This window comes from Lepisma saccharinum, chromosome 18 (genome assembly GCF_977018435.1).
Source record: "Lepisma saccharinum chromosome 18, izLepSacc3.1, whole genome shotgun sequence".
Lineage (NCBI taxonomy): Eukaryota > Metazoa > Arthropoda > Insecta > Zygentoma > Lepismatidae > Lepisma > Lepisma saccharinum.
In genome coordinates this window covers 15,339,291-15,353,541 of record NC_139246.1, presented here as the reverse complement: position 1 = coordinate 15,353,541, position 14,251 = coordinate 15,339,291, and the positions used below count along the sequence as shown (strand labels likewise).

The window sequence follows — 14,251 nt, the reverse complement described above, 5'->3', positions numbered from 1 at the left end:
CACAAACATTTCTTCTTTTGCCATTTCCTCAATTGAAACAAAACAAATATTTAACTTATTTAAAGAGAATGACTCATAATTATTTCTCTTCTCTACAGCAAAGAACAATGTTGAACCTGCACCCAAAGCTTCGAAAGCAGATTCAAGAAAAAAGTTAAGAAGAAAAGGATCAGGTAACATATTATACATTAACAAAGAAACAAAAATATTTGGAAATATTTTCAGTCTCATTAAAAGTTATAGATGAAAAATTCTAAATTTGCCGTATCATATTAAGGTTTCTAAGTATTATTTTATGTCAAATATTACCTAAATTTGCATATTATTGAAATCATCGGCAGAATAATTGAAATAATAATATTTTTAAGACCTTTCTAAAAGCTCACAGTATTGAAATAGTGTAAACATTTTGAAGAAAGTAATAACATATAGCAGTTATTGATGGGAGAGCATGGTAGTAAAATATATCTTAGAGTAATTATTATAATAATAGTACCATTGACTTCTCTACCCTTGTTAACACACACATATATGCATGTTATAGAAAAGAATATCACTTAATGAAAAGTACTTGTGACATGTGTGGTACACATACATACCATTAACTTTTCAACTATTTTGGAATACTTCTTATAAAGTATATTTTAAAAATTATAATATGCTGCATGATTGATGATTCAGTAGTTTTAATATGATTTAAGTGGATATATTTTTATTTCCCACATTATGACACGTGAAAATGCTAAATATAGTGTATGATTATTTTCAGACAAGACATCACTACGAAAGGCAGGAAGACCAAAAAGATCTATAGGTAAAGTATGAAACTTTTATGGTAGAAGAAATAGTCTTCCTAGTTTGCAAATTCAGAAAATTTACAATTTACCCTTCACAGTAAATAATAAAAACCTAGAGAAGGTTTCGACTCATTCTCGACCTCCCTATAGTGATGTAATTACTCTAAAATGAATTATAATATCAAGGGGTTTATTCAGAATTTTCCATCTCCTGGGTGTAAGTTTTATTTAAGGGTAAATTTACAGACTAAATGAGCATAAGTTGGTCCTTTGTGAAAAAATTAGGAGGATGTTTAGTCAATTTTGGGGTGTTATAAGGGTGTTTGGAGTGCATAGATAAATTACTGACAACACCACAAATAAAAACATTACAAAATAATGCATTTAATAATGTCCACAGGACAGGCTGTGCCACCCAGTCCATGAGTATGTGTAATGCTATTGAAAGTGTGTAAAAAAAAATTGAACACTGAGAACACACAACTGGGAGTGAATTTCCTGTATGAGTTTTAACTGGAACATTCTGCATGCCTTGCAACAAATAATATTAACATTGCATTCGGAGCATGTATAGCTAATGAAAGCACCATAAACTGGTGGTTTGCAAATTTTATTCTGATGATACAACACTGTAATAGGTGATCAAAGGGCTCACTCATATGTATTTAGGATACTGTCAAAGCTGACCATGGCAAATTGAGTCAATGTTACAAATATTCAGTTAACAACATAGTCATAAAGAAACTTTAAGAGTAACTGTTGATAATATTACTTTTATTACAAAAAAAGTAGTTGCTTTTGAAAGTAACTAGTGACAGTTAGAATTCCTAAAAAGTAAATGTTACTTGTAACTGCAGAAAAGGGGGAGGTGCTAATAACAACAAGAAACAGAGCCAGAAATGAACCAAGAATAAAGATGGACACAGAAGGGTTAAGGATAATGGGGAGTTTCAAATATCTAGGAAGCATAATTGAGAGAAGTGGAAGAATAGATGAGGAGGTAAACAGAAGAGGACAAATGGGTAGTGGACTATATCAAAGCATTCAAAGATTAATATGGAACAGGGATGTACCTATGAAATGGAAGAAGGTAATATAACACATACTATGTGCCAATAATTACGTATGGAGCAGAGACTTGGACAATGATAGAGAGAGACAAAATAAATATGCAGGCAGTGGAGATGAAATTTTTAAGGAGTATATTGGGGAAGACTAGAAGGGATAGAATAAGGAATGAGGAGATCCAACAGACAGTGGGTGTGGTGAAGTTTCAGGACAGGATAGATCAGGCACAGACGAGATGGTTCGGACACATGAAGAGGATGGATGCAGAAAGACTACCAGTAAGAGCTTACAATGCACAAGGAGTGGGAATAGGGCCAAGGGGAAAGAGCAGATAGTGGAGAGTGTTAGGACAAGAGGACATTATTGGAACACAATGCAAAGAGACAACTGGTGGAAGACCAGGAAAAAAATGGAGAGGCAGACCCAGCCAGAGGTAGGAAACAGCAAAGGATGATGACGATGACTTGTAACTGCATTACTAGTAGCGAGTTACTTCCAAGCTCTGCCAATATGATTGGTTCCCATTATAGTCAGTGCAGAAGAGAAGTTGGGTGGAGTTAGGGTGACTGAAGTTAGAAAATAGTTTATGTCTGTATCTTTCTTTCGAGAGCTCCTGTATAGCTGAATGGGTAACACCATTGAATTTGGTGAAAAGAGTCAATCCCTGGTTGGAGCTCAAAAATTTTGACATTAGCCCAGCTTCATGAGGATGGTTGGCAATGGAGTACTGTATGGGGTCACTTTCTCCCGCTTGTACCACACTACCTAACTTGTAGTGGAATGATTGACAACATCCCATATTTCAGAGACTAATAAGCAGCATTGTCAAACTAAAATCCATACATGGAAGGAAACTACTTCATGCAATTACAATTCTAAATAAGTCCGCATATTAATTACTTTATAAGACTCATGAAAGTATGTAATATCTACAGACAGAAACATAAAATCAACCCTCTGGAAACACAAGCTGACAGACTTGCCTAAGCAATTAAAAATATTACAGCACAGTGCAACACATAACTGTACATAATTGTTCACTTATTGAAAAGGATAACCATATTCTGCAAAATAATAAGATGTAGTTCTAGACCTCGAATTTTTAGGTTCTAAAAAGTGTGCTTTTAGTTTCCTCTTGTCAAGTAGGCTCTAAAAATCCTAAAGTAGGTTCAAAAAACCTCAAAATAGGTTCGAAAAATCCTAAAATAGGTCCTAAAAATATTAAGTAAGGCCCAAAAAATCCTGAAGTAGGTTAAAAAAAACTTAAAATAGTTCAAAATTCCTGAAAAATGCTGATTAGGTATAATCAACTATATCCTGAAATACGCACTATCTTGCATAACGTTATGTGTGTTGCCTAACCCTATGGCAATGGCAGAACATACCATTGGAAATTTGCTATTAAAATCCACTCTTCGCCGTATAGTTAGGCAACAATCTTTTTTCATGTTATCCATAGTCAAACTCCGCAATTTTGTCTGTGAGGATCATTTAAATATGCTGAAAATAATCTTTCAACAAAAACATAGTGCAAACTTCAATGCCGAAATGTTGGTTTGCCACAAAGCACCAAAGTGACGTGAAAGTGAGCAAGATCACACAGATCAGACCACTTTGGATTGTACAGGTAGCAGTGGCAACAGACATTTTGCTTTGTTTAGAGCTTTAAAAAGTCACCATGGACTTGGAGGATCAAATGTTGACATAACATATTATTTGTTACAGCGGCAGCTCAAGGGGTAAAGCTGCCGTGCCATGGCACTACCCTCAGAAGAAATTCATACGTCGCCAAGTAAAGTTAAATGAATACATTGATAGTTTACAGACAAGGAGATTCGAATCTTGCAATCGGTCAAGCTGACGTGACGACCGCCCCAACCTCCTCACTGCATCGCCAGCTGTTTCGTTCGTAACCTCGCGTCTGTGCCGCGGAAGAGCTGGCCTAATCATGGACCTAACAAAGTTGACACACGTGCAGAGGGTTGAAGAAGTCTCAGCGAAAAACATTTCCACCATGAGCCGAGAACAAAGTGGCAGTGGGCGGGGTTAGCCCATAAGAAACCATGCCAGTCTTAGCCTGGCCTGGCGAGGGAACTTTCGCAGTGTTGACATGACACAGTTGCCACCTTCAGAAAAAAGTCGCTAAATACGACTGGTTTGTAAGACCCATTGGGGAAGTAATTTCTGCATACTTTTAGAGAAACGAACCTAATATTTTTCCGAAGTTAAATTAACATTTTTGATAACAGATAGATGCACCAAGAGGGCCATCCAGACTTTCTAAAAAATATCCTATGATGATGCGAGTTACCAAACGAGGACAAACATCTTGGCTAGTGGCGCAACCTCAAGGAGGGGGCGGGGGTCATTGCGGAGTTTTTTTTTCTATTTACTTGATCACGTTGGCACTACCCATCATAGTTGCTGCCGGCCGCTACTGATTTGTTACATACCTGTAAAGGAAAAAAAATAGGTTAAAAACCTAAATTCTGAGGCCTAGTTATAACATTCAATTGAACATCATTTTAATGTGACAATAATCATAGAAACATATATTCTATGTGATCAAAATTATCCGGACACACCGCCAAACATGTGTTTATCATAGAGGGTGACACGATACTGCCATCTACTGTGTGGAACACATGGTCATCGATCTCTACAGGCAGCGCAACATGCAATATGGTTGATCTGAGGAACTCACGAACTTTCAATGTGGTCAGATGGTTGGGTGCCACTTGTGTAAGAAGTCTGTGCGCAAGATTTCACCCTCCTAAACATCCCTAGGTCCACTGTTTCCGATGTTATCATAAAGTGGAAACATGAAGGGATGTGTACAACCCAGAAGCAATCAGGCCAACCTCCCATGTTGACCTCCAGAGAGCATCGAGTGTTGAAGAGGGTCGTACGGTGTAATCATCAATCATCCATCACCACCATCATACAGGAATTCTGAACTGCATCAGGATCTACTCCAAGCACCATGACTGTTCGGCGCAAGGTATGCCAACTGGGTTTCCATGGTCGGAGCCCATAAGCCAAACATCACGCAGGCAAATGCCAAACGCAGCCTTGCGTGGTGCAAGGAGCATCGAAACTGGACCATAGAACAGTGGAAAACCATTGTGTGTGATGATGAATCATGGTACACAATGCCTGGTGAACGACATCTACCAGGCTGTATAGTGTCGACAGTGAAATTTGGGGGTGACAGGGTTAGTGTGGTCATGTTTCTCCTGACCCTCTTGTTGCTTTACATAGCAATGTCACGGCACAAGCTTATTTAGGCATGTTAACAGATATTTTAAGCCAGCCAGTTTGGGGATGACCATTGTGTCTTTTAACACGACCAAGCACCTGTCCATAATGCAGGGCTTGTGGGGGAGTGGTTTGACGACAACAACGTCCCACTAATGGTGTGTCCTTCGCAGAGTCCTGATTTGAATCCCATACAACATCTCTGGGATGTTTTGGAACACCAACTTCATGCCAGACCACACCGACCCACATCGATACCTCTTCTCATTTTGGCACTCTGCAAGGAATGGGCTGTCATTCCCCAGGAAACCTTCCGCTGCCTGATTGAAAGTATGCCTGCGAGAGTGAAGGCTGTCATCAAGGCTAAGTGTGGGCCAACACCGTATTGACTGCCAGTGTTCCCTATTGAGGGTGGCCCAAACGTGTATTTAATTTTCAGGTGGGTGTCCGGATACTTCTGATCACATAGAGTATATAAAATGTCCACCTAAGTAGTTTCAACCCATAATCATCTATTGTGTATTCATATTGATTTGATTTGGTTTATTTTACTTCACTTTTCTGCCACTTTTGGCCAATTGCCAAGATGAGGTTGAGTGATGATATGGTGAAATTGATAAAGGGACACTCGCAAAGAACATCCATGCCCAGGCTGAGATTCGAACCTGGGACCCCTGGCATGCTGTGCTAACCACTCTGCCATGGAGGTCAGCTTTTTGTTTTCATATTTCATATATCACTATGTTCACTTAAGTTTAAATTTCACTGTATCTTTTATATCTCAATCTACATTTGAGGGTATGCTACCACAGACAAATGATGGTTATACGTGTACTACCAGGCTTCAAGTGTGTGATACTCGTTCAAGCATCATTTGCTTGAGCAGAAAAGCTTTCAATTCTGTAAGCCATCTAGCATCGCCCTTGCAAACTATTGGGCACTCAAGTGAAATCCTCTTTATGCAGCACTCTGTTGGCAAGCTACTTGAAAGCAATAGCAGCAGACTCTATACCCTGTCCCAGCTAACTGTGGAGCAAGGCCGTGCATTGGGGCAGAGAAGTGAAGGAAATCGAGTGGCCAGAGCGAAGCAGTACATGCTGCTGAGAAGGTGGTGACTGCAGTCGCTTCTCTCCACTCCACGCAATTCCGTTCCTCTTACATGTTTATTGGTCACTACTTGCACAGACAATTGTTTTTGTTTGCCTGCTCCACAGTTAGCTGGGACTAGGGTGACCAGACGTCCTCTTTCATCCGGACATGTCCTCCTTTTTAGGTGTCTGTCCGGCGTCCGGGCGGATTTTTTAGAAATCGGTAAATGTCCTCCTTTTTTGGAAAGACTATAGCATTGACCATAGCAAATGTGCTGCATACAGAAGGCTTCATTTGGGGCGCATTAAATATTTGAGCAATTCTCACCTAGCATGTGGGAGCTCAATACGATAACTTTCCCGACTGAGTCATTAGTAGCGCACGTATTTAAGGCACTAAAAACCTCTGAAATAGGCAGTCAAATAGGCACCAAAATTATGAAAATAGGCACTTAAAAAGCACCATAAACTAAGAAAAGGCACTTAAAAGGCACCCTAAAATTTTAAAAAAGACATTAAAATAGGCAATGGATGTGAACTTATTTAAATTTTCTTCTTACAAGGCACAGTTATACTGTATTAGCACTTCAGTTTATACATAAAAGTGTGCTAGCGATTAACATACTATAATAATCTTTTGATCGAAATTCACATTTGCGGGGAATCGTCTGTTAAAGTAATTCTCACAAAAGAGTTTGTGCTAACGACTGTGAATTTGAACAAATGATGAAAAAACAATTTGCACCATTGTAACAAAAAAATATTCAAAACAATGTTCCAATTCAGACCATCAAATCTGGCAAATTCCAGATTTCAGTCAGTACAACATCAACAAAGCCTTACATCTTTCAATATAGGGTAAGTCAAATGCATGTAAGGAAAAGCTGAAGTATGCAAAAATTGCAGAATATCCATTTTTTTTGGCACGATTAAGCAAAATAGGCACTAACCATCAAAATAGGAATTTATAGGCAGTATAAAAATGTGTTTTCGGGATAGAAACTCCATGAAACGAACTTTAAAGTTTCCTTCATGTAGAAGTTCTTCAAATCATTGCTGTAATTCTTGTCCATAATTGTATTCATATTTTATTAGTGTATTTGGATTTTCTTCATGTAGTAGTTCTTAAAATCATTACTGTAATCCTTGTCTAAAATTGTATTAGTATTTTATTACTGTATGTATTGTTATATGACGATTTCCATACCTATGGACATGGGTCAACGGAAATAAAGAATATGAATATGAATAAAAAAGGCAAATAGGCAAATTTCCGCACTCCAGTCATTAGTATTAAGCGCTGAGACTGCTGGAACACATGTAGTCTGTGCAGTTCCTTTTCGGTTGATTGATTTGGTTTATTTTACTTCGGTTTTCTGCCACTTTCGGCTAATCACGAAGATGAGTATGAGCGATGATATGATGATTTTGATGAAGGACACCCATGCCCAGGCCAGGATTCGAAACCGAGGCCTCTGGCGTTGTAGCACGGTGTGCTAACCGCTCCACCACAGAGGTCGGCCAGTTCTTTTCCGAGTTATACATATGCGATACAGAAATGCGTAGTGAGAATTTTGATTATTAAGTAATATTTACTTTCATGAAATAACGAAGCGAAAGTGTAAATTTAACAATGATCTTGCAAGAAAATATCCAGTTTTAAAGAATGGAAGAAAGGAATATGGGGTAAAGTGTAAGGTGGTTGCCACTTTCCCCTGCTGTTGAAAGAGTGCTAGAAATGTTCGTGGCATTGAAATCATATTTCTCTACCCAATCTAAACTACCTAAAATTTTAATTTGGCTTTTCGAAATAAGTTAAGCAAATCTTACTTGTTACATTTACATTCACTTGTGGAGATATTTCAGTCTAATATCCAAGAATTAGAAAAGGAGCAAAAATCTGGGCTTCAAATTATAGATAATCATTGTAATTTGTTAAAAAAAAAACAGATTAGGAGATTGCTTTCTTTGCTTAAAGGTAAGATGAAATTATTGAAAGAGATCTTCTGAAAAGCATCTGCGAGCCAAATTTTGGTAAGATTTTTGTATGTTGATCAAATTATGAGTAATGGAAAATGTAGCCATTTTTTGCGGTGTCCTCTTTTTGATGACTTTGTCCTCCTTTTTCGCCATGCTCTGTCCTCTTTTTTGAATGTGTGTATCTGGTCACCCTAGCTGGGACAGAGTATAGTGTAAAAAGCCACAAAAACAGCAGAAACGGGAATTGATGCACTGGCCTTGTATCGCCCAGTGAAAACCTTCTTGGTAAGCCTTGACTTACAAAGGGTTATTGTGCCACAAATTAATTTTCTTCTGTTTATGAATTATTATTTACATGGATTTAATCTTTGAAATCATTTTTCATTTTGTTTCAGTTGAAAATATGTTCCAAGAGGATGTAGATTTTGACGATATGGAAGGTGAGCTATGCAATACTAATTATCTTGTTGGTTTTAATCTAGTGTTTCACGATATATGCAAGGTGCTATATTTTCACTTATTCAAAATATAGGGTATAGTGCCCAAAATCCGTCCCCTGCCCTAAATTCGTCCCCCTTTTTAACTTCCATGGAAAGTTCTGCCATTTTGCGAGACCAACATAACCATTCGGTTGCGTACTGGCAGTGATGTAGTTGCTTTTTTCTGTTCATTCACGCTATAATTTTTCAAAAATAGTTTGTGTGAAAGCTTGCTACAGCGTGAAATAAACTTGAAACAGTTATATTGACGCCTCGCAGTAAGTTTTTCATCATTTAGTGATTGATAATTATAGATTAGTTCTTGAATATTGCATTCCAGTTGTCACAGCCATGCAGCTGTAGTCGTTTGGTCAGGAGCAGTCGCTATTGTTGTTATAACTGGAGTCCTAAATCCATCCCCTTTGAGATTCTCAAATCCGTCCTAAGGACGGATTTAGGACCCACATTATGTATCTATCTTGTGATATATTTTTTTTTCCTGACCACTTAGACTAGTTTCGATTGATGTAAGATCACTTGTTGACCTTTTTATAATGTGTTTAACACTTCTATACCTTAATTTTGAAAAGAAAATTAATGCTAATTAATAAAAAGTATATATTAAACTTAAAGTTCTATGAAGATGGTGGCATCAGCGAGGGATCCGAGGGGGCATGTGCGCTCCTCCTCATTCAACAGACAAGCTACAGCCTTTGGATGTAGCATTTATGTTTCGTCTGAAAACTGTATATGCAAAGGCTATAGAGCAATGGTTGGCCTCTAACCCAAACAGAATTGTGAGGAAACTACAAGTTTCCAGTTTGTTCTGTCAAGCATACCTTCATGCTGCTACTCTTGAAACTGCAGTCAATGGATTTAGGAAAACTGAAATTCATCCGTTTGATCCCGATGCCTTTTAAGAGCATGACTTCATAGCCAGACAACTTGAAGAGCCAGAGGTGCCTGACAATGGAGGGAATGTTGATAACCAGAATGCTCCAGCTCCAAGTGGCCAGTACAAGAGACATCCAGGAAGTTCCAGTAATCCAGCCTTCCACATCGTAGAGCCGGGACCTCATTCTTGGTAACAGGAAGTCTCAGTGGCGTGCGGTGACATTTATACTAGGGTACGCAACATGGGCCAACCGAAATGAATTATGGGGGCCAGAACCCCCCCCCCCCCTCCCGGCCATCATGTTATTCAGAAAATAATTTTTTTCTACAATTTTATAATGGGAAATTTCTCATCCTTGTATCAATATCCAAATGTGACGAGGTAAAATATATGTATGATATTTTATATTTGCAAATATATTCTGATAGTAGCTACGTAGAGTCCAACAATTCACCTTTGTTTATTTCCTTCATGCAGTGCGATGAACATTGAACGGGAAGGAAATGGCTCAATCATTTTCCGTCCTTTCAAATTTCATGTAATAAATTTGATAAATAATAAGGCCAACAATAAAGTTTCACTGTTTTTCTACTCAGTCAATCACTCTGTAGAGATATTTTTTCTTCTTCTCAAAAATCAAAATGCCTAATATACTGCTTACCATCCTTCACAACTCCTACCTGAAACAATTTTTCCAAATCAGGAACAGACCTTCCATTTCAGATTGTTTACACTTTTTTTGTAAATTCCGAAAATCCCTTCTCCAGTATGTCATCAATAACTCCCGGTCCCCCTATTTTATCACTTCACAGCACCGACAAACAATAGAGATCCTGTAATGTAAATAATATGAACGAAACACTCGCTGCAAATTTCACACGACAGAAGAAAGCAAAAGACAACCTCACGCGGTACGTTGTGTCCAGTCCCGCTATGCCCGAAAACCACGCGTTCTTGTGGACGAATGAATCGGAGTTGCCAATCGACAAAGTATTTTGTAGAAGGGAGATAATTAAGGACAAGTAGAAAATACGTCAGCATACATCCCAGAACACTTCAAAAGCTAAACTACCGTACATAACTTTGCAATGTCTGGTGGGAGGGATCCCATTGTAAGCATTGTGTTTTATTATGTTTTTCTTTTATCATTCATTCATATCGTCGGGTCAGCAATCAACACCCATGCTATGGAACTCAAAGGAAATGTTGATCCCGAAAGGAGATAAACAGATACTTTCATACTCTGAGAATTGTGCGAAACTTGCAAATTGTTCACATATTTTCCCCTCGACACAGTGACAGTCCATTCTGGTCCTCACCTCCCTATACGAAAAAAAAAACTTGCTAGTGTAACTTTAACCTCACATAAATATTTTATATGTGATAGTTTACGCGTATATTAAATATGATCTTCCACCACTACATATTCTTGCCCTCCTGTCTGATTCCTGTATCACTTTTTATAATGTATTTTTTATTGCAACCCAACAGTGATCTATCTACGCATGACTGCTAAATGCTAGTAAGCTAAGCATTCCAGAAAAAAAAATATGTTGACTGCTTTCAACACTGCATAATCTGTCAAAATCTTGGGTACCCTCGATGCTTAGAACCGGGAAAGAAGTGGGAGAGAGGGTAGGCGCAGGCAGACCCAAACATGTGGTCGAGGCTGATATGAGCCAATGGGGTTACCTTCCGAATTTCTAGGGTACCAAGCAGAAGAAACAGCGTCTTTCTGCAGAAATCGGCAACGTGGATCGGGTGGGTGCCGAGTCACAATCGGGATCATTCGGGACTGCCTTCAGGAAGACAGCAGCGTGTTCGTGCGGAAATCGGAATTTCTTGCAGTGGAACTGCTTTCGGAGCGATAATTGTTGAATTTTCATGTTCAGGGAAGACGAAAAAATGTTTATTTTTTCTTACTGTGTTGTGGGTACGCAGTGCGTACCTTGCGTATCCTGAATGCACGCCGCTGGGAAGTCTACATAAGATGTCTCTAAAAGTCTCTATGGAAAAGAAACAAATGGCCGAAGAGCATCAGAAGAAACAGTCCCGATTGAAGGCCAAGAAACGTCTCATCATTGATGATAAAGATCAGCTTGGAACATCATCGACAAAACCTTCCAAAAAGAAAACAAAGAAATATGACTCAAGTTCAAGCGACTCTGAGGATGTAACACAAGTTCCACTGGTGTCCACCAATGACAAGGATAGTTCAAGCGATGAAGATGTGTTATATCCTATTTGTGGAAAGCGTTTTTCCCATGACAAGTGAGGAGAGAAATGGGCAAAGTTTTCGAAATACTTCCAGTGGTGCCACGAGATCATCTTCAACAAAAGTCAAAACCTTTGTTTGCGATTTTTGTCAGGAAGGGTAAAAAGATGTAACTTAAGTATAAAAATGTAAACATGTTTTCATCTTAATAAATTTATTACAAGAGATTTTAACACTGTTTTAATCAAATTTCCCATAAAATATATGAGTAGATAAGAACTGGAAAGGGAGGACGAAATTAGGACACCTTTTTCCAAAAATCAAAATTTGCGTTCCCTTGATTATTTACTCTTTTTGGTTAAGAAAGATTTATTTAGTAGAATCACACCAGCAGCACTAGTAGGTATGGAGTTTAGTTGCTTCAATCAGTTGTTGAATTATTTTTAACTTTAAACAAATTTTCAGAATTGAAGATTTTGCTTAGGGGACGGTATTTGGGAACTTTACATTAAGGACCTTGCAGGCATCATTTGTACAGAGCCTCACATTTCCTAGCAGCTGCCCTGCCTATAAGCACTGTTGGAAAAAATAGACAAAAAATTGAAACAGATAACACAGCACTGCATTTTGGAGAAAAAAAATCGGATGATTTCAAATTAATAGGTGATCTGTAAGTATTTTGAATGCTGATCACAGAAATTACATCCATTTTTTCCATCACGTTAAGGATTTTTCACAATTTCACAATCACAATTCTCATATTCGCCACTACATTACATCTATTACCTAACGCAACCAAATAATTTTATGCAAGGGAAATTTAGGTTGTTTCCAAATCAATAAGTGATTCCGAAAGTATTTTGAGTCCTGATCACGGAAATGACATCCATTTTTTCCCATCATGTCAGGATTTTTTACAATTTCAGAATCAAAATTCTCAAATTCGCCATTACATTAAACATATTACATAATGCAACAAAATAATTTAAGTAAGGGAAGTTTCGGATGTTTACAAACCAATAGGTGAGAGAACCACCTACGGGGAAGGCCATTTGTAAGTGGTATGAACATTTCAGAGATTCAGGCTGCATCTGTAAATGAAAATCAATTGGCCATCCTTCGACTGGGAAAGAGACAGTGCAACGAGTGTGCACATGTTTCGTGCAGAGTCCACAGAAGTCCACCTAAAGGGCAGCGAGAGAACTTCAACTTCCACAGAAAACTGTCTGGCGGGTTCTGCGGAAAGTTTACAAATGAAACCCTACCGCTTGCAACTAGTTCAAGCCTTAAAATACACTGATTATGCTTTGCGCACGTCCTTCTGTGCTGATTTCCTCACATTAATGGAAACGGATGGGTTCTCTGAGAGGTTAATTTAGAGTGATGAAGCAACTTTTCACATTTCAGGGAAAGTGAATAGACACAACGTAAGGATTTGGGGAACTGCTAACCCCCATGAATTTGTGGAACACGAATGCAATTCTCCCAAAGTGAATGCCTTTTGTGCCATTTCCCATGAAAAGATTTATGGGCCCTTTTTCTTCCATGAACGTACTGTGACATGACTTGTTTTCCTTGATATGCTGCAACTATGGCTCCTTCCACAGCTTGCAAAGGATAGCGCAGATTTCATTCTCCAATTGGATGGTGCCCCTGCGCATTACCATGGCAGCGTTTGGGAACATCTCAATGGGGCATTGGAACAACGTTGGATAGGCCATGCATCTCCGGAGGATCGACCTCTCCTTCATTGGCCACCTCGTTCCCCCGACTTGTCCGCATGTGATTTCTTCATGTGGGGTTTTTTCAAGGATCATGTTTACGTACCACCACTTCCAACAACATTGGATGACCTGCATGCCCGCATCACAGCAGCATTGCTGATATTGACTGCAACATGCTACACAAGGTTTGGCAGGAGATAGACTATCAACTTGATGTGTGCCATGTTACGCGAGGTGCTCACATAGAACACTTGTGATTTGTTTGAAAAAAACTTTGACAGTTTACCTTTCTTAGCACATGTCTCACAATAACATTTGTTTATTATATTTCACAGAATAAATGTCTGAAATCGGGTCCATCATTTTGACTTACCCTTATAACATTGGGTTTTAGACATTTTGTGAAGGAAATATGTCTGAGGGATTTCGAAAATGGAACTTAAGTAATCAAAGTTTACAATTTTCATGCCAGTGTGTCTTGTGAAGATAAAAGGTGGATTAAATGCTTATTATTCTATGTGATTTGTAGTATAAAATTGGAGGATTTGTATTGTACAAAACCAATACCATCTAAGCAGAGCCATCTATTGAGGAAACGATGGAACTACACATTTTATTGTGAATCTAACACAGTTAATATATTGCTATTTTCTGAAAGAAAAAAATAAACGTGAAGGGTTAAAATGGACTTCATTTTTGGAATCAGCAATTATTCAGAGATGACAGTCATCTGTGAGTCATCCAAAC

At 38.4% G+C, this 14,251-nt stretch overlaps 1 protein-coding gene across 23 annotated transcripts in view; it reads left to right on the top strand.

The window, feature by feature from the left end:
- LOC146002409 (uncharacterized) overlaps nucleotides 1–14,251 on the top strand; it is a 229,609-nt gene that overhangs the window by 169,529 nt on the left and 45,829 nt on the right. For all 23 annotated transcript variants that reach the window (XM_083140191.1, XM_083140194.1, XM_083140174.1 and 20 more), the window contains 3 exons: nucleotides 99–173; nucleotides 770–814; nucleotides 8,587–8,631. In XM_083140191.1, the coding sequence (XP_082996317.1) occupies nucleotides 99–173; nucleotides 770–814; nucleotides 8,587–8,631 (165 nt within the window). The remainder of the gene's footprint in view (nucleotides 1–98; nucleotides 174–769; nucleotides 815–8,586; nucleotides 8,632–14,251) is intronic.